Raw genomic sequence first — 21,448 nt, 5'->3', positions numbered from 1 at the left:
AAATGTATCATGGTTCAAAATTATAATGATGATTGCTGATTTTTCAGGAATTTAAATAAAAATAAGAGATTTCATGCATATAGTTTAAGTAAATGCTAGCATGAATAATAGACATTTCAAGTCTGACAATAATACTATAGGTGAAAAGGTTAGTTACCAGTAAGAATTTGATAATAATTAATGTATTGTTAAGCCAGCTTTGTGACAATGTTATACAGAGCTCCTTTAACAAAAGAAATTGAAATCCTCTAGAAAGGCTTAACTTTTGATGGGTCAGGTTGGAGGACTATGACTTCCATTCAAATAAACGTGGAGGAAAAAAATCCTACTTCTATAACACACAGCTGCTAAAAAAACATAATCTTCCCACATATATTTTATGTCTTTTTGACATGTGTATCTTCAATGTATACAGACTTACATACATACAAACTTTCCCACAGAAGCATGCCACATACATAGGACTGTGCATTTTCATAAATAATTACTCCCTACACCATCCAGTTAATAAATACTGAGTAATAAAACTTTTTTGTGGACGCTTGTTTATGCAACAATAATCTAATTTTTTTTTTCTAATGGCTTACTATGAAAATGAACTCAAGTCATACACAGTAGTCAACGATGCTATCATAGCTTGAACATTTTATTAAGTGTCAGGCTTTCAGAGATTCACAATTACATTCCATGGGTAAAACTTTTAAAGTCTAAAGTTGTAATATAAGGCTCATCAAGGAAGACTTCAAACTGAGTGAAAATAAACAAGTAGTTGTCATACAGGACCCCAAAAATGTCATACTTTGGTCAGATATATACCCCAAGAGTCAGAAAATGTAGGTTCTGTCATTCTTTCTTTTGTTCTTCGTTTTTTACCAATGTGTCATGTAAAAACCACTAAGCTTTTATTTCAGAAAATATCAAAGAAAGAAAAAAACAATGTCTTGTTATAATTTGCAAAATCCAAATTAGAAATTGTCTTAAACTGAAAAATTGGAATCATTATAACATCTTCAGGGGGGGAAAAAAAGGTCTTAAAAAGTTCAGACATTACATTATTCTTTTCTTTTTAAGTTTGCCTGAGAAATATTTAGGGGCAGGTATGTGGTTTGATAGAGAGAAAGAGGTAGGATCTTGCCAGTAGCTCGTCATAAATCAGTTGTAGAGTTAAATATAGTGTTTAGAACAAAAACTGAGTTTCCTCAATCTTTCTTATCCCTGCAGTTTAACTAGATGCATTGGAAAGCAAAATACATAACATATTGGTTTAACCATAAGAAAAAAGTTTATCCACATAATTTAACAAAATATCAGATTTCATTAGCAAATGATAGATTGCATACCTTTAAAGTATTTATTAGAAATTTTACAATAGAAATACATTAAAACATTTTGACTTTGACCTTCCTTATCCTCCCTCATTAGATTAAAATAAGGTAGTGGTGCAGAGAGGAAACCAATAATGCAGGCCAAGGAGTGTGCATTCAGTTACCCTTAAGATAATGCTTGATATAATCTGACACAATTTAGTATCTGACCAACAGAAATCCCCAAAGTGCAAAAGATAGCCTATTTGAGGTCAAGTGTTTTTGTTGAGTTATTTGGGAAGAATGAAACACACCTGCCCAAAGCACAGCAACTTCTTAAAATGTGGAAGCTATGGACTAGTAAGGTATAGAGTTTGATGAAAGCTAAAATTCATCCCAATTCTCCCAGAATGCATGGAGTAAATAAAAAATAGCTATAAAAAATCTAATGGGAGTTGAACACATTTGAATCTAATTAAAAGAGGCTCTATTTTATGTAGTCCTGGATATGCTGATCCAACCATATGAAGAATCCTGCATAATGAAAATCTTGCATGGGAAAGAGTGTTGATAGATAGGTCTTGAGTTGGAAGGATGAGGTCACTGGTTTATATCCTGAGGAGAAAACCTGGACTTATTCCATGAAAAACAGCTGCTTTTGTAAAATAATGTCTTGCACACAAATGGAATTAAACTAGCTACTGTCATTTTAAAGATTCCTCAACTCTCAAAGAGAGGTGGACATTTGGAACTCAAGCATTTCAGACATGCTGCTTCAGCACAAAAATATAATTTTCCTTGAAATAAATCAATAACAGAAGACTTGACCAGAAATATATTGATATGGATTTTTAAAAATATTGTCTCAAAGTGGTTTATGTTTTATTTTCAGTTGTAGTTATAGGATTGAAATTCTAGGAAACCATCCAAAATTTAAATTCAGACTTTGTGAATTAACCAGTTTTGACTAAATTAGAAATTAAATATTTATTGTATTCATTTCATCACCTTTCTCAATGTTCTATTTATTATTTATTCTTTAGTTTAGAAATTTGTACTAAAAAACCCACAAAATTCATAGGAAGGAATATATTAAAAATGTAGGGCAATGTTTTTATAGTACTCTTACCCTCCAAAAAATAGTAATGGCAAATATTATAGCTCAAAGAAAGAAATTGGTTTGTCTTCATTTTTCAAAATAATTATATTAGGCAATATTCACATATCTAAAATAATTTCCACCAGAGTGTTTTTCCCAAAACATTTAACATCTCTATACTTTTTTCATAAATTCCATCACGTTTTTAACAATCAAGATTTTACATCAATACAGTTCTATCCCCCTAAACATTCATGGAAAATATGAGTTCTGTTATAAGAAAAAAAAAAAAAGGGAGAGGGGCTTCTTTGTCCTACATAACTTGTAAACACAGGATTTAATATAAGTTTTTAAACAAAAATTTTATGGCTAGACCTCCAAAGTCTTTAATATGCTAACTCAAAGTATAATATCATGAAATATTCATTACTTCCATAAATTCATTTTTCTATCCTTTGTAAAGCATCAAAGGAAACTGATGTTTGATGACACATACCAGTAAAGGATCATTTATTCATTAATATGCATGTTTGCTTTCAGCAAGCAAAAAACCAGAGTTCTTTAAAAAATATGTACTTACAAATATATGTCAAATATCATATAATTTACAGAGAAAATAGTTTCTAGCTTTTGCTTGGGATACTTCAGATTTTTTGCCAAAATGTATTGCCTGTCTACTTGTCTGTGTAGTAGCCTTAGAAGTATGGTAGAAGAGAGAGAAAACACAAAAGTCTATATGATTCAAATTCACTAAAGTAACATTTTGAATCTCAAATAATATGCCTTTCTCAAAGGGGAAATTTATGGTAGAATTGTTTCTATGACAACAATAAACATTTAGGGGGAAAAAAGGCCACAAAAATAGTTTAAATTCAAGTTTAAGTATCTATTTAAATAGGGAGAATAATGTAAGAGCCTTCTTAAATTTTTCTTCCTATTTCTTTCTTTCTTTTCTTTTCTTTTTTTTTTTTTTGGCATCAGACAATTATAAGAATTTTATGGTGAACAATAACCACACTGCAGGGTATATGGGAACAATGTGTGCTTTTCCTGAACTACAACTACAGATAGTTCAAATGGCCCTCTTTCTTTGATGTCTACAAAGATGATAAGCAACTGTGTATGTGTATGGACGGTGTGCCTTCCCTGACAAGCTCACTTTGCTGGAGTCTGTTGATAATTGGTACTTTCCCAACAAGAGCATTTTCAACTACCTGAAACAAGACTTTCAAAGCAGTATCACTTACTGGTTCTTGACAGCTAATGAAGTGGCAAAGCTAGGCTGACAAACTCCAGAGCTTACCAAAAGGGTGGGTGCAGCATTTTTTTGAAGATTCTGAATTAGTAAATGAGGTGGAAGTCATTACCTTCATCAAACAAACTCAACTGTGAACTTTTAAACTAATTTCTAGATTTTTTTTTTAAGTTGAAATTGACTTCTCCACCTTGAATACTTGGAAATGATAAAACAATGGAATTATAATTGGGAAAGCTAGACTTGTTTTTCTTCCCTCAGTTCTCCAATTCTACTAGTTTCTACAACTTTTTGACTTTTATCCGTAATGACATTTAGCTTAACAAGAAACAAATGCCTGTTTTAAATAATTTCTTTATAGGAAAATATAATAAAACAAATTTTTAAAATCTTGGAAATGTTATAAAAAATATATTGCCACTTAGGTAGGTACACACCAAACACACAACAGCTTTTAATGCAAGTTTTGTGAGGCAGAAGAACATATGTTGTTATTTTCATAACAATTTATTAATTTGAGAGAGAAGTTAAAAAATAATACCTACCAGGTGTCATCAAAGAAATGTTTCAATTTTGAATACATAAAATTATTTTCAATAATTTAATCTAAAGTTTATTAATAAACTGTACTATAAAGAAGTGACTTTTCAGAGATACCCTCATTTTAATTTTTACATGCAAAATTAATAATTACCAAGGAAATGTAAGAATTAAGACATCGGGACATTAGATAATGTTTGTGATGCTTTCAGTTGCTCACACTGAACCACTGGAGGGTTTATTAGAACTTCCTAGCATGAACACATTTGTTCTTCCTTAAATATGAGGGAAAATCTTACCCTTGTTATTCTCCACCTTCAGACTAATGGGAGTCTCATTTTGAATTAGTGTAGTGACCAGCAGGGATTTAAAGCAGATCATATTTCACTCTAAACAATGTTAATGACTTGTAATTCTAACATTGTTATTAGTGTTTTGTTTTTGTAAAAAGGACACAATCACATTTTTATGAAGTATAGGAGGAAATTTGATGAGAAAATAGCTTATGCCTCTCTCCCTCTGCCCCCAATCTTGAAGATGTAGTAAATCTGATTCTGAATTAGGCTTTTGTCCTTGTGGGAATAAATGTCTGTGTGTCCTGCAATGGTCTAGTGAATCTTTACTGTCTATTGTCCTGTCTAGCCCAGAGGTGTGCTTGATTTAATGGGCCCTGAGAGAGCAGGGATTTTCAGCAAACTAGCTGGATTTTTAGCTTTATTCTTGGGGAATCATGAGTTGTCCTTAGGGGTCTTAAACCAAACCTGGCTCACATTATATTTAACTTCAATCCCAGAACATTTCTAACCATGAACTAATTTTAGAATATTATATTTATGGCAGAAATACTTGTAAAATAAATGGAACAATCTACATACATCTCATTTGCTTCATAAGAGAAAAATTCTTAAATTGTTCTTTAAATTTTTTCCTGTTTCATCAAAATAAATCTAGAATAAATCGTATCAGGTAAATTTTGCAAAAAAAATTATTTAGGAAGAGCTGGATATAGGAGAGCTTTCTCCTACCAAATTATCTATATGACAACTTCATATTTCCTCCTTTTATCTGTAAATATAGACAACTTATATAATGTCAATAAATTGTTGTGCACAAATTTTATTAGGGAATCTGATTTAATTGTTTAAAAATTGTGAAATATATCCATTAATATAAAACAGATTATTATTAAAGAAAAATTTATAATATGCCATCTTAATAGAGGATGTCACTCTCAGTAAGAACACAGTGTCCCCAGAATACATTGTATATATCTTCTAGAGATTCTTAAATTCATTGGTCTTCAACACACTCTTCTACCATCTTTTTCCCATCTTTCTGCAGAGAATTCTGATCCTAACAAAATGCTTTCATCAATAAGCCAGAAATCTCCATAATGAAATTTTAAATTCTAGTTAAAGAAGCAAGACAAGCTAGGTATGCCATCTGAATAATCTCTACAATCCCCTAATCCCACCCCTAATCCCCTACCTCACCACACCACAGAATAAAGGATGGAAGAAAACAACCACCAACCATGCCTTTCTGATTTGGTTACTTGATTGATCCTGGAATATGGTCCCTGTGATCTGGGTTTTCCTGTAACCAAGTCTCACTTCTCACAATAGGAATTAAATAAAAGCTTATATGAAATCAAAAAGAGGCATCCATGAACACAGAAATGAATATGTTCTGTAGTTTGCTTGTATGTAAACATACTGGAGAACAGTGTTTATCAGCGATTAAGGAAAAATTCCTTCCTAACACAAATGTGTGCTGAAATGGAAATATACTGGATGGAGTATTCAATATTTTTCTTTAATAAAAGCTCATTTTCTTCAGTTTTAGAACAATTCAAATATATTATTCTTAAGTAGTTTTTAAAGAAAATTCTTATAGTGGACATGCAACAGATAATGGGGTAATGGTTGTTTATCACTATTTTATTCTCTGTATGTGAATTATTTTCTACAGTTTTACTATATTATACCATTAGTAAATGTCCCAAAACCTGCTTTCTTGTAACTATGTGAAATATAGTTGCCTGAAGAACACACTAAAACATATGCTGTGCTACATGTAACTAATCGGCCAAGATTATCTGAAAAGTTAGATATTTTTCACTGTATGAAACAGTTAAGCCTCTTGTTTTCCTCTTTGCTAATGATAATACAATGATCACCATTCATTATTATTTAATAAATACTTGATGGAGGACTACTGATAAGAAATATCATAAATAATTAAGACATAAGTATCAAAAAATAAAGTTTTTATCTCCAGATTACTAGCCTATAAACAAAACACTAAAAAAAGTTAAAAGAAGTACTTAATGCTCTAATATTAAATTTTTACAGACTAACTATCTTACACAGAAATGAGTGATCAATAGAAATGCATATTGAATTAGCTGTTTTAATCCACATTAAAATACTTACTTAGTTGCCTTATGTAATTCCATTTAAGCTAATTTTATTCTTCCAAAGCAAAGTAAAACTTAACCTGGTGACTTACTTATTTTGTAAAATTGTTAGCAACTATCATTTTTTGTTTATATACCTGTGCCACAAGCTATTATGTATGAATAGCAGTGATCAGGCAGCAAAAAATAAGAAAAAAAATAAAGCCAAATTTTTTTTTAAAAATTTGTTTAGGAAGAGGATGTGTGAAAAGCACAGGTGCCCCATTTAAAAAAAAAAAAAAAATTAGGAAGAGCATTGAATTTAGACCTAGATCTGATTTCAGTCTGACTTCTGCAACTATTAATGGTAGGGTTACTTATGTTTTTATACATTCAAGTGGTCAGATTTTGGTCTAAAGATCCTTTTTTATCTCTTGATTCAATAATTAATTATCAAGTTAGCTATTTCCTCTACATAATTTGACTGATATAGCACTGTGCTAACCTTTGTATTTGAGGGCATCTTCCTGATACTCATGCAGCAGACTGGCATGCAATTAGTTCACTTCTGTGTTTTTATTAAAGCACAGTGGGGCATCAGAGGGGAGAGTAATACCTAATTCTCAAGCCTTCCATGAAAGGTAGCTTCTAACTGAACTCTGAAGCACAAGAAAGAATAAGGAAGGGCAGGCAAGTGTTACAGAAGAGTTAATTGGCCATTTGAATTGTGGAAACTAGGAAAGATTGTGGAAAGCTAGGAAAGATTAGGCATGGCAGCTTTTTTTTGGATAGCATTAAGGTAAAGGTGGTAGGTATATATGCTGTGTTTTATTTTGAGAAAATATTAAATTTTTGAAATATATTCTGGTTAATTTATATGGTGATGAATTGAAGAGCATAATAAAATTAAGAGAAATTATGAATAGAGGACCAGATAAATTGCTGTCACAATAGTCTCTATGTTCAACCCTACTGACAAAACAGAACTCAAATGAAATCTGCCAATGTGATTGTTATATGTAAAACAATGTATAGTACTCAGCATGTAAAATTAAAATTAGCCATATTATTGTAATTTTTATAATTAGTTTGTAAAATTTTGATATGATTTAATGAGTCAATTGAACTTAATGTATAGCTAATTGGAAAAGCTAGTATGTTGCCTGGCATATAATGTATATTGTACCAATATATGTATATTCTCTGTTTTTCTTCAATGTTTAATATTACATTTATTACTCAGAGTGTTTTATTGCATTTTAAGAAATAGAATGTATTTCAAGTAATATTTATTGAAATTCATGCTTCTATGTGCCAGAACTATTATACATGCCAGGAACCAACCATTTTTAAGGTTAAACCTACAAAAATAACCAAAACCAACATATAAGGAGCACTCTGGAGATAATGCAGTGAACAATCTACATGTGTATTAGGCACTGTTTCACAAAGAAAGCAGGATGCATTATCTCTTGGAAGGTCACAGAGTGCCTAGTAGAGATGAAACCTGAACACTAAAAGTGAATCTCCTCACCATGCAGGTGAGGGTGAAAGGAACAGAGCTCGGGGCGCGGGGGAGAACATTCTAATCTGTGAACAAGAAGTGGTATATCACTGAGTGAACTGGAAATAATCCTGTATGTGAAAATGTAATATATTTGTATATTGTAGTATATATAGGTAATCACACATTCACACATACACTTACACCTACTTTGTTGGTAAATGAGAAAAACAAGTGTGGAAAACATGCAGAAGTGAAATCAGAGAGATATTGATAATCTCTAGGCATAATTTTAGGATTGAAGCAATTTTGTTTCAAAGTAGGTGGTCCACCTGAATTCTTCCTTTCTCTATATGGCTCAGATTTTCTGCTTGGATTCCAAATATATTCTTTCTTGATTTAGTGAATTCCATAATTATTCCTTTTGTAAGATTAGATTTTACTAGAAGATGGTAATGCTTCAGTCTGTAGATTCAAGGGTATTGTAAACTTAAGTCTATAGATATCTTTCATTTAATCTCAACATCTCTTTCAAGTCAAATTTGATTTTATTATTACTTTGTTTGAAATTTTGCTAACCAGATTAATCCTCCTCTTTCCTATTCACATTTTGGTGAACTATTTTCCTCTTTCTCACAGTGAGGGGATAAGGTGGAAGACTTCAAAGCCTCCGTTTCTATGTGAAAGCACACTCCAAAGTCTTTAACGTATTTTCTTGTGGGAACACACTCCACACTACATTTTCCCATATTTTGATGATTGGTATGTTTCTCATTAAGCTGCATTAGAGATATCCTGTGATGTCATCTGGGTTCACTCCTGCCTTCACTCCACTTTACCTATATGCTATCCTTGGGTAGACAAATAATGCACACAATGAATGGTGTGTGTGTGTGTGTGTTTGTGTGTGTGTGTGTGTGTGTGATTAGAACAGTCCCTGAAGTGCATGTGTTAAAGATGATGCATTATACTTTAGCTCCAGATGCACTTTTTATGGATATTTTTCAATAATACTATAGTGTCATCAGCTCTCATTTTTTACTAACTCTGTCTTACCTAGATTATAACATCCTATGTAAAAAAATTTCAAGCTTCACTCTGATATATTATTTTAATATTTGATATTCCATTGGTGTTTTTGCTATCTTCAGTTAACATGTATATTTTCCTCTTTTGTTCTTGTTTTCTTTTTGTCCCCATGAGATTCAAAGGAAATATATAGAAGAAAAATGTCTTTCCTCCATCATCTTTCACCAGTAGAAAGTGTGTTTCTTTTGTAGAAAGGTTCATCTGGAGGCAGGATCTCATGTGGCTTGTTAGTATAAACCTAGAGAGGAAGTTCCGTTAGAAGATAGTTACAATAATTCAGGAAAGATACAGGGAGGTAAACTATTGGCAGTGAGTATGTAAGCAAAAGAAAACATAGGACAAATTATTGTGGTGAACAAAACTGGAGGGATAGATTGGCTGTATGGATGATGAAAGGCTCTGGCTAGCATGGATCTTTGGATGAGTGATACTTATAAGCAACATAAAACATGCAGAAAGTTGATGATGTCAGTATGGAAAGAAGAAAAGGGAGTAAACTCTGTTTAAGTCATGCAGATTCTGAGATGTTTGTGCAACATCTAAATAGAGGTTTTTAGTAAGCCTTTGTTTGGCCTGTGGAGGAAAATATGTCTTAGAAGACATATATTTGAGACATGTCAAAATACTGTTAGTGGTGAAAGCTCCAATTGTAGATAAGATTGCCCACAGAGTTATTATTGTATAAAAAGACCAAGTGGAAAGTAAATAAAATAATATAAATATTTAAGACACTGTTAATTGAAGTAAGTAACATGAGCGTAAGAGATAACCAAAGTTCTCAACAATAAGAACTTAATATTCTTCAAAATGTACTTTTTTAAAAAAGATACTATGGGGAAAAGCAAGAAGAGTCTGACCTTACGTTTCAGATAGAAATGGATATCTTGACTTCCTGGCATATTTGCTCTATAACCAAGGACATTTCCAATAGCCTATCTCAATCAGTTTCCTTATGAGATAAACAATGGGGAAGGAGAATTCCAACCTCACAGCATTGTGATGCATAAATATATATTCACATACATCATTCCACAGTTTCTGGCACATAATAGGCACTTATGATGTGGTTCCCTGTGTTCTTCCTTATTTGTATCATCTGGTCTTTACTCATGTCCTCTGAATGTGAGGCTCTGCCACACTTTCTTCTGGAGAAAGTCCTGTACATTTTTTTTTTTTTTAAAGGCCAGGTTTAATCCCCTAGCTCCTTCCCCGAGGATCATTTGCTTCTCAGTGTGGCATTATTTTTTTCCCTTCTAATAGTTTCCACAGCTCTTTATATCCTCTTTTCATTGTTATTGATTTAGTGTTTGTTTCTCCAAGAATATTTGTCTACCTTTCTATCAAAGTTCTATTCTTCTCCATATTCCACATACTTTTATCCAAAGTATATGAGTTGTACATGATAAGGAATTAATGTTTGTTGAATTAGCAGATGAATGACCACTAAATGATAAAAATTGAATTAATCAGATTAATTGGTGAACAAATAATTTTCTGTATGTATTTTTCTTATTATAAAGAATAGAAAATACATTCATATCACTGTTATCTTGCTCTTGATGCTTTATGAGAACATCTGTGGGAGAGTGTATTTTCTCTCCCTGACAGAGTGTTTTAGGATGCTTGAATATTGTATGAGGTCTAGAAGTGAAGAAACTGTGATTAGGCTGGGAATGGACCTGTACTCCGCCAAAGCTCAAGTGTGGGCAGGTCATACATAGATTAGGGAGTATAAGTCAAAAAGTTGATTACTCACATAAACTACAAAAAAAAAAAAAAAAATGGTGGAAGAGAGTCCTGGCATAAGGTTGATGGAATAGAGACATTAGAGATAAGCCCACCAGCAAATGCAAAAAGATAAGTTAGTTATCTTCAGTTGAGAATGGGTAAACTTTATGCATATTTTGAGGGCTTACTTCTATTGAAATCAAAAGATAGATTCTTTTTCTAAATATATTCAAGCAATACATACCCAAATTTGTAAATTGAGAGAATATTCTTAGCATGACCAAATAAATAAAAGCATATAGACAAACACTCATATGACTCCATCTATACAGTCCATTGGCCTAAAATGGTAAGAGTGTAATTTGTCAATTGCACAGTTTGTATTAGGGCAGTACTTGCCAAACACCAGCCAGTGGAAAGGTACTAACTGCACAGAAAAATGTTTAAAACTACTACTTGGTGAAATAAAAATAAAGTGAAGATATTATGACTTTTCTCTTTGTATAACTCATTCATCTGTGAACATTATCCTTTGTTTTTTGTCCTCTCTGTTCATTTTCCTAGTAAAATAAAATACTGCTTCATTTTTATATAAAATAATAATGAGAGTAAATAGCACTTGATTTTGTTGTCTTCTTTTTACAATGCAACAAAAAGTTATGCTTCTGCCTGTTTTTTTTTAATATTTATTTTTTAGTTTTAGGTTGAAACTATATCTTTATTTTACATTTATGTGGTGCTGAGGATCGAATCCAGTGCCTTATGCATACTAGGCAAACACTCTACCACTGAGCCACAACCCCAGCCCCTCTGCCTGTTTTACTTTTGGATTTGTGTGTGTATGTGTGTGTCTAAGAAATTTTTTTAAAAGGTCAAAGAAGCACTGAAATATATGATCCAAAAATTTTGGACTTTACTGAACTTTCCAATATTTACAAATATAAAGATGTGGTTATCATTTAGCCAAAATGTTTTGGCATCTTATAGACCTAGCCTTGAAAATTTTAAAAGGGATGTTTAGCTGTTCTATGAAAAGGACAAAGTTCAAGTCATGGAAAAAGAATGTAAGCTGAGAGCCACCAATGAATACACACAATTCATTTGAATCCAACAACTGGTGAGGTCCTATTACTGTTCTTACTATAAAACTTGGAAGAAAAATAGAGAGAGGTATCAGAAGTCTGAAAAATAAAGAACAGGGTGGCCATTGTTTGGATTTGAAGGTCAAATGTACAGGAGTGCTCCATCCTACTATAAAAAGGTCCAGATCTGGGAAGTCTTAGATATCTTAGAAATCTGTATTCATTTCACTGTCTTTTCTAGAATCTGACCCAGTCACTGTAATCATTTGTGTAAATCTCTGTTTATCCTAAAAACAATCAGAACACCACAGGAACTATGCAATTTTATTATGTAGAGGTGAATCATCATGTGTGGTTTTGATATAATTTTCCTACCCTTTTTTTTTAATAAATTTCTAATGTCTAAGAACATTATTTTATATTATTTTATTAGTTTATAAAATAATTTTCAATATCTTATATAATGTACTGACAGTGATTGCTGCTAATGACTTCCTTTGCCCACCCCCCAAATGAATATACATTAAAGATCATAATGAATTCGGGGGAAAGGGCAAACCTGCACAAATATAAATAAATAAATGAATTAGAATTGACTTGTTATAAAAGATCACAGCTTTTCTCCTATGATAATTTGGTAGCATATTCTCATTATAGGACTTATTAGTTATAATTTCTTTTGCTATTTGTTATTAAATTAAATATAAATTATTATAATTAAAAGAGTTACAATTTTCAGGAGACTGTTTTTTGTAACTTTATCATAGAGAGGGTGACCTATTTGTAATGGATGACACTTTTATTTGAAATTACATGAATCAATTTTTTTTTTCCTGTGGTAATGGTTGATACTTATTGAGCTCCAACTGCTTGCCTGGGTTTACAATCAATATATCTTCCATTTAGTTGTTGAACAAAGTATAATGACTCTAAATTATTTGGTAAATCTAAAATAAACAGAATACTTCTTTAATCACTTTTCAAATTTAAGAACATATTATTCATTAAAGAGTGCTTTTTTTAAGATGGCATCTTTGATTATAATCTTACATTTATTTCATTTTACAATTGACACAGCACATAGAAATTGAAGTAATGTCTCAACCAGAAGAAAAAAAAAAGCCACAATATTACCCAGAGAGAATTCACACCTTTACAAAAGCTTTAATCTTATCAGATTCACCATAGCTGAATTGACTCTATAGGAATTTGGGTTTTTGGTTTTTTTTTCAAAATAGCATTTTGTTGTTCTTTGTTCTTTGACTGGATATGAGTACAGGCAATTTTGAGAAGGTAGAGGAATGTTAACCAGCATCTCACATTACTGAATATTTATTTTAGTTTCATCACAAGTTTATGTCATCACAAGGTTTAAATAACAGAACCCCAAAAGAAATACCTAAAATTTTTAAGAGTCATTTCAAACTTGAAGCCATTTAATGTTGATTGCAGCTGAACGTGTCTACACATAGGAAAAATAAAATCATAAATTTAAATAGGGAAAAGAGAATAATGAGGAATATGAGAACTAGATTTAGAGAAAAGATGTCTGATTTTAACCCAAGCATTTTTGCCCAAGAAAACGTAAGATAATTGAAGCAATCTAGAGTTTATCTTGCTCATTGCCAAGAGGGTCTCAGAAAGACTTCTGTCTCAGTTATAAAACTGTGCAGAAAGTTCCTGTGATTAGATTGAAATTAGAATGGAAGGAATGAAGAGATAAAAATAAGTGCATTTGAAAGCAGTGGAAAATAGCTGTTAACCAGAAAGTATTATCTGGTTTTTTTTAGTGAAATAATTCAGCAGTAATTTTAAAATGTGTAATTTGTTTCTAACGTGATTCCATACATAAGCCATCCAAAATTTAATTTGTCTATATACAGAAACCAATAATTCTGCCCAAACTTACTTAAAAATTCAGTCTATAACATATTTTTCAATTGGAAAGGTATTTTCAGTGTTTGAAATTATACTATAAAAAGTGATTCTTTTTGTTTTTTAGAATTGAAGTTGTACAAAGTAATAAACAAAAAAGAATATTATAGTCAGTATTATATTACACTTATATTTATCATCAACATATATAATTACATTTAGAATTGATATAGATCAAACAAAATCTCCATTGTTTTCAGTTGTTGATGGACCTTTGTTTTCTTAATTTATTTTTATGTGTTGCTGAGAATCGAACCCAGTGCCTTACACATGCTAGGCAAGCACTCTACCAGTGAGCCCCAACCCTAGCCCTCTCCATTTATCTTTTTACTATACAAAATTATTGATGTTAACATGCAAGCACCTTTGATAAAATAAGTAAAAGATATTGTATTGAATCTACTTCACTTAGACCCTAATTTCCTGTCTGGTCAAGAAGATCAAACACAATTCATATTTACCCTCTACTATATAAACAGGTAGCCTTTGAGTATATACTATGCAAATTATCATATGCCCTTTACATGTCACCTTAACATTATCTCTTGGAAGATATATTACAAATAAATTATTAATCTCATTTTCTAGAAATGGAGGCTCCAGCATTTAAGGAAATCATATTGGTGTGCACATCTAGGGTACAAGTACTGTGATGATGTTTCTGTGTGGGCTTATAGAGGGATGACTCCCAAAACTGTTGCTGTAGTAGTTATTTCTGTTTAACGTCTACTTGATGATTAGAGCTCTCATGTGGTTTTATTGTGATTTCTTATAAAATCCATTCATGCATCTTAGTTGCCCCTTTTATTTCTTAATATCTTTATGAAAATATCTTGATTTAGGCTGTGCTGACATTTTTTTTTTATGTTTGCCTGGCTACATATCATTTGGCTTCTCCAGTACTAGATTTAATTGTAGGTTTTACAATTTGAAGGAAGTGTGAAGGGCAGCTATTTGATAAATATATCTTCTTAACTGGCCAGTCAATGCCTGAACATATTATGTAGCCCCTGCCTTTAGCACAGTGCCTTTCCATCTGTACACAGAGTCTTGAAATTTCAGTCATATTGACTCTGAGTAATATTGATCTTTTTCAGTTATTTGGATGTTAGTGAAAATAAGGACATTTAAATTCAAATATCATGTAGTATATTCTTTCTCTGGAGACTAATAGCTCTCATTCATTTCAGCAATGACTCATATGAATAAAATTCTTTTTTTTTCATTCCTTTCTTTCTTTGCTTCTCTCTTTCATTCCTTTATTTGGGAGAAAAGAGTAAAGGAGAGTGAGGTCAGCTCAAGATTATACTAAAGAAATCTCACGAAGAAATCAGAAATGTATCTTTAAGAAACTTGTTTACAGTTCTTGCAATATTTCCTGTAAGATAGATTAGTAGATAAAAAGATATACATTCATTGTTGATCTGATAATATGAAAAAAAGAAGCAAATAAGTTGTAAATGATGAGCTATTAATTATATGTTTTCTGACATGAGGAAGTGTTAATTCTGGCAGATAAGTCATTTGTATGAATAATTGCAGTAATTGACAGTGTGTAAAGTTGTAAGACTAATTCAAACATGCTATAACAAGAAGCTCTATAAAAATTTCTTGGAAGTTACACTTGAACTAGCTTTTAAGAGTAGGAGTTATCTTGTCCAGGTAGCATGTCGCTGTAGAAGTCAAAAGGAATGGCACAAAGGCCGAAAAGTGTACAACTACAAAGTATGTTTTCCTGTTTGACAAAGGACATGAAGCCAAGAAACACTGGACTTAGGTCTAAATTGGAATGAGCTTGACTTGACTGCCAATACTAAGTTAAGGAATTTTAACTTCTCTTGAACTTTAACCTCTACTGAAATCATATTTTTGATAACAAGATGGAAGTCATTAAGAGAGAGAGATAAAGCAAGGCAATGTATCACATGAATGTAAACATGTATCACATGTTTCCTGGGGATAGGGCTAGGACAGAGAAAGGGTCTGCATTGTTACTTTCTCTCTTTGAAAGAAATTCTACATTTCGTGAATTCTGATAAAGGCTTCCTACTATGTACTGGAAAAACCTGAGGCATTAATTCAGGGAATAGTTTTGAAAAATATAGATGGTGAAAATAATGACATAATGATCCAAAAGACATATTAAAAATTTTAATGAGATATTAAAATATCTCAATAAAAAGAGACCTGAAACAACCTAGGAGATTAAGTTTTATGTTTTCCACACATTCCCTCTGCCCTGTTGGCCCCTATACTTACTCTTCAATCTATTAGCTTGGAACAAATAAAACCATGTAAGCAAGTCTTCATAAAATTATGGAAGTTTATATATAACATTGACTATTCTGATCCATTACTACCTGTGAATTGATTCCACTAAATGAGCTTGTGTAGACAAGTTCTTTCTCTCTCTTTGTACTAATAGTGTGTCATCTTGAATACGAAATCAGCAAACTGATGAGCATGACCACATTTCAATGAAATGTAAAAAGTTTAGTTTCTGTATATTTCTTAATACCATGAAGAATAGCCACTGGTTGATCATGACAGCAGACAGTAGTCAGATTACCATGTACCAATAGTTTCTGCTCATGTAGGATCTCACATTAACACTCAATGTTTTGCTTTGTTACCTTGCAGAAATGTTGGAATCCAACAATGTGATCACTTTCAATGGCTTGGCCAACAGCTCCAGTTATCATACCTTCCTTTTGGATGAGGAACGGAGTAGGCTGTATGTTGGAGCAAAGGATCACATATTTTCATTCAACCTGGTTAATATCAAGGATTTTCAAAAGGTATCTTCATTTTAATATGTACACTGTAGTTCTTGTGAAACATCTTAAGATATATAGAATTTTCTAGCTATTAAATATGACAACTTATAGAAAACTGTTTTAAATGAATATTTTATTTTTTAGATGCAAAAAAATTAATGACAATATCAAATCAATGGATGCAGTAAGTCATAAACATCATCAATGAAGAAAGTATAGATCATTATAAAAAATACTAACTAGCTAATTCAACAATAATTATATAATTTTCCTGCAATAAATTAAATAACTGAACTGATTAAAAATACATCATTACTGATTTCATGCATTATGTATATGTAATGTATTTATACATTTCTCTATATTACCAGCAAATGTAAGATTCATCAAACAATTTCTCACATCCATAATCTTATGTGCCACCCATGTTTGAAAATAAAGTTTTATTGGAACACAGGGATTCTCATTAGTTTACATATGTTCTATATCTGCTTTCATGCTAAAACAGCACAGATGAGTAGTTGTGACAGAGATAATCTGACCTGCAAAGTCTAAGATATTAACTATCTGGCATTTTAAACAAAACGATTTAGAAAATCAGTCTTAAAAAAAGAAAAAGATAAAGAAAAAGATCAATTTTCAAGGCGTTAGATTTTTGCCAATGTGAACATTTATACATCAGCAAGAAACCAGTTTATCCTGATTTCTTTTAGTATTTTTGTCTTATACATAAGCTACACAGGTTGAAAAATAAGCATGGATTTATAATCTAGGAGAAATTATGCTATTAAATTTACATGTGACACTCTATTTTTAGGTAGTCAGTTCTTCCAGTCTTATTTCCCTTAGGGACATAGGTCTTTATGAAATGTTTTTCATGAGAACCATAACACAACATGCTTTTTGGAATGTATACATGTCAGCATCAATGTGTATTGGTTTTGCTTCTTAACATGGAGGGCTTTAGAGTTGTGTGCCTTGACTACTCAGAAACTGTAACAGTTTGGAGAGTAACTTTCAAAAATTCCCTAAATTGTAAAAAGTTTATGTTCTCATTGGAGAATGCTGCTTTTGGTACAAAATAGAGGTTTATATTCAAATATAAATTTAGTTTGAAATTCATTAGGAGTTAGGTGACTATTCATAAATAGCATTAATAAATAGCATTAAACTAAGACTGTTACATTTTCTTCTGTTACCCAAACATTAATATTCTGATCATATTCATAAAGAGGTTTAACTCATTATATGTAGTTTTATAAAAAGAAACACACATACACACACACAAATGTGTGTGTGGCATATGATATGGCATTTAAAAATCACTCTTGGCATTGTTTTTCTGATTTTTTAAGTTGATTGATTTCTAAGCCTCCTCAGATGATAGTAATACATACTTTAATATATTATCTATTATCTAAGAAAATTGCTATTCATTTGGTTTTTCCAAAATAATAAAAATGCTTGCATTAATCTTTCAAAAATCTCACAAAATACTTTTTATTGTTGTATTATCAAACAGAAATTGCTCTTTATGAAATGAAATCGAAACATAGAATGATTAATAAAAATCTGACATTTTAATTTTAGGAAATTGTAACAGTTAAACTTGTCAGTATTGTTTCCATTATTTTGTAAAACTTATATTCATAAATATATACATGGATGGATAGTATATAAGCACAGATCACCGTACACTATATGTTTCATGTGTTTAATATTTTTATTTGGATAAATATTCAAAATTTGGCTTATGTGTTAAATGTTTCTAAACTGAAAGGTACCAAGTTATCATAAAAATCTACAATTTTATAACTGAAACAAATCCTAGAGTCACTTGTACACCTAGCATGCATATTACAAATATTATATATATGATATATATATATATATATATATATATATATATATATATATATATATCATATATCATATATATTATAGTAATTTCTACCAACTGGAATTGTAATAAATATGTATGTGTTAAGAATTAATTTAAAACTAAATGAATTGCTTATTATCTTAGTATTTTTGTTATAATTCTTACCCTTGAGTTTAAAAATATCATGCTAAAAAGAGAAGACATTTTTCTAGTTTTAAAACATCCCATTTAAATCAGATTATTAATTTTAATAATCTGTTTTATTTTTATATTTTGTTTAAAAGAATAAACTCAATTTACTTAAGTGTTTATATCTGTTTATTTATGTTTGGTATGTTTATTTATTTATTTTTTTAAATACTTTGTTAAACCTATGTACAGATATTTAGCAACTTTTTTGTAAAAGTTGTACCCTAGAGAAATTTATATTTTATCTCCTCCCTGTAAACTGTAAGAAGAGATTATCTGACCATTCTTGTGATAAACTTTATAAGAGTAAATTTATGACTATGCATGTCATAAATAATTCTTCTTCTTGATGACTTTACAAGGTAATAGTAAAGATAAGATGAGTGAGCATAAAGATAAATATTGGGCCAATCCCTCCTCTTAGAGGCAAAAACACATTCTCAGCTTTGGAAGAGCCATGGAAGTTATTTACCTTAATAAAAAAAAAAAAGCACAATCTCTCTAAGGCATACATATTTACTAAAGATCATAAGTAAGGGGCCAGAGGTTGGAACTTGGTGGTAGAGTACTTGCTTGGCATACATGAGACCCTGGGGATCAATCTCAAACACTGAAAAAAGAAGAAAGAAAAAAATCATGAGTAAAGATTGACATGAATAGAAGCATGGAATCATAAAAAAAATAAGAACAACTGCAAAATATATAATAAAACATTCTGATTAGAAGGGTAAGAAATTTAGACAATGTTAGGTAAATTAAAAGTTTAGGAGCAAAGGAACAAAAAGAACATAGCATGAATATGAAAATTATTTTATTAATATTTGACATAACAGTGGAATCACAAAATAAGTTCTGTATTATCTCAATAACACTCAAAAGCTAGGAATTATGAGAAAACAGATTGTCTTTTTAAGTAAATACATATATTTGCATATATAAACATATATATGTTTAATAATCTGTAATTTTAACATAATTTATCTGGAAAGTAAATCTGTCAAAAGACAGCTCCGATATAATATTAGTGTTGTACCCTAGAGAAATTTATATTTTATCTCCTCCCTGTAAACTGTAAGAAGAGATTATCTGACCTCTGCAGAACCAATGTGAAGATTAGAACTGTGGAATGGGACTGTCCAGCAAACACTCTAGAATTTCAGGAGTCAGAAAAATGCTAATTGTAAGGATGATACATTTACTGTTCCTGAATATTTTTATTATGACTACTTTGTAAAAATCTTGTAGAACAAGTCAGATGACAGTTTTAATTTAGACATGCAGACATATGTGAAAAGTACATAAAAAGAATATGCAAATTAAGAGCTTAATGGTAAAAATGAATGCATACTCAATGATTTCTAGGCCTTTTATATTTGTGTCATGTTACTGAAATGTGTTTATCAAGTCATCATGTTCTGTTTCAATATGGCCCAAATTCTTGCTTATAAATGTGTTGTATTTTGGTTTTTAATTCCCCAGATTGAATATCACAACCTTTGCCCATGTGTGTGACCATATAAATTGAATTATCTGGAGGTTTCCAAATGAATGGTAATCAGTCATTTTGAGGCTAAAAGCTTTCCAGCAGACATGAATGATTAACTGCCACTGTCTCTGAATTTTTCTTTTACATATGACATTTTTTTCTTTGAAATTCACTAATATTACTAGAAGAGAAAGATGAATAAGAGAATATTAAATTGTTCTGCCCAATACAGATAGATTCACTGGAATTACTCAGGGGATCTGGAAAATTCTGTATTAAAATTTAGATGAGTGCATTCGGGTTATTATCATGGAGAAAAATATATCCAACTGTCCAAGTCACCAGTAACATTTGGCTCATCTACCACTGTGACCATATTTACAAAATATGTAAACTTTGAACAGATAAAAAGCAAATATTAGAGATGAAAATACAATTATTCCTCAACTAGTCTAAGTTTAGCCCATAGTGGGAGGGTAATTTTTTTTTCTTCTACAGTTCCAACTTCATATTCCAAAAATATACAGTTCTACTCTTAAACATTTTCTCTTTCCAAAAGAAAAAGAAGAAGAAAAAGATTCCTTTGTAAAATGGGATTTCACACACTTTGAATTCTCATTCTAACATGTCATCCTGAGATTTGGATCAAAGCAATAGATCCAGGGCACCCAGTGTTAAAATTTTAAAATCACTATTTCCTGATAAATACTAACCGATTTAGAGGAGTATGTGCCATATTCTGTGTTGATTTTTACCTCTTCTGTAGATTCTCACATCCCCAGGATTTTCTTACTCTCCCAGTCTGTGAGACCATTCTTTCCACTGTGTACTGTTCAAATGTATTGACTGCATTCATTTGTCTTATTCAACTTTCATGAACAACAAAGGTAATGGGTAGACAGAAAATGATTAACCAATTAACTGATATTAGAATGTCTAAACTGAAAATTTCCTGTCACATGATGTTTTGTGGAAATTTCTTTACCTTAGCTCCCCCAACCTCATCCAAAATATTATGCAATGTTAGATCTCTCAGAGAACTTAAATGGCACAAAATAATGTTTCTTCTCTATCCTTAGATTGTGTGGCCAGTATCTTATACCCGAAGAGATGAATGCAAGTGGGCTGGGAAAGACATCCTGGTAAGCATTAATCTACTAAATCATTAATTTCTTAAGTA

General features: G+C 31.1%; 1 protein-coding gene across 1 annotated transcript in view; it reads left to right on the top strand.

Moving 5' to 3' along the window:
• Positions 1-21,448, top strand: part of Sema3a (semaphorin 3A) — a 189,859-nt gene that overhangs the window by 32,384 nt on the left and 136,027 nt on the right. The window contains exons 2-3 of the mRNA XM_076862561.1: positions 16,575-16,732; positions 21,348-21,410. Of these exons, the coding sequence (XP_076718676.1) occupies positions 16,575-16,732; positions 21,348-21,410 (221 nt within the window). The remainder of the gene's footprint in view (positions 1-16,574; positions 16,733-21,347; positions 21,411-21,448) is intronic.

The sequence above is a fragment of the Callospermophilus lateralis genome, chromosome 1 (genome assembly GCF_048772815.1).
Source record: "Callospermophilus lateralis isolate mCalLat2 chromosome 1, mCalLat2.hap1, whole genome shotgun sequence".
NCBI classification, from domain to species: Eukaryota; Metazoa; Chordata; class Mammalia; order Rodentia; family Sciuridae; genus Callospermophilus; species Callospermophilus lateralis.
This window is presented reverse-complemented; position numbering and strand designations above follow the sequence as displayed.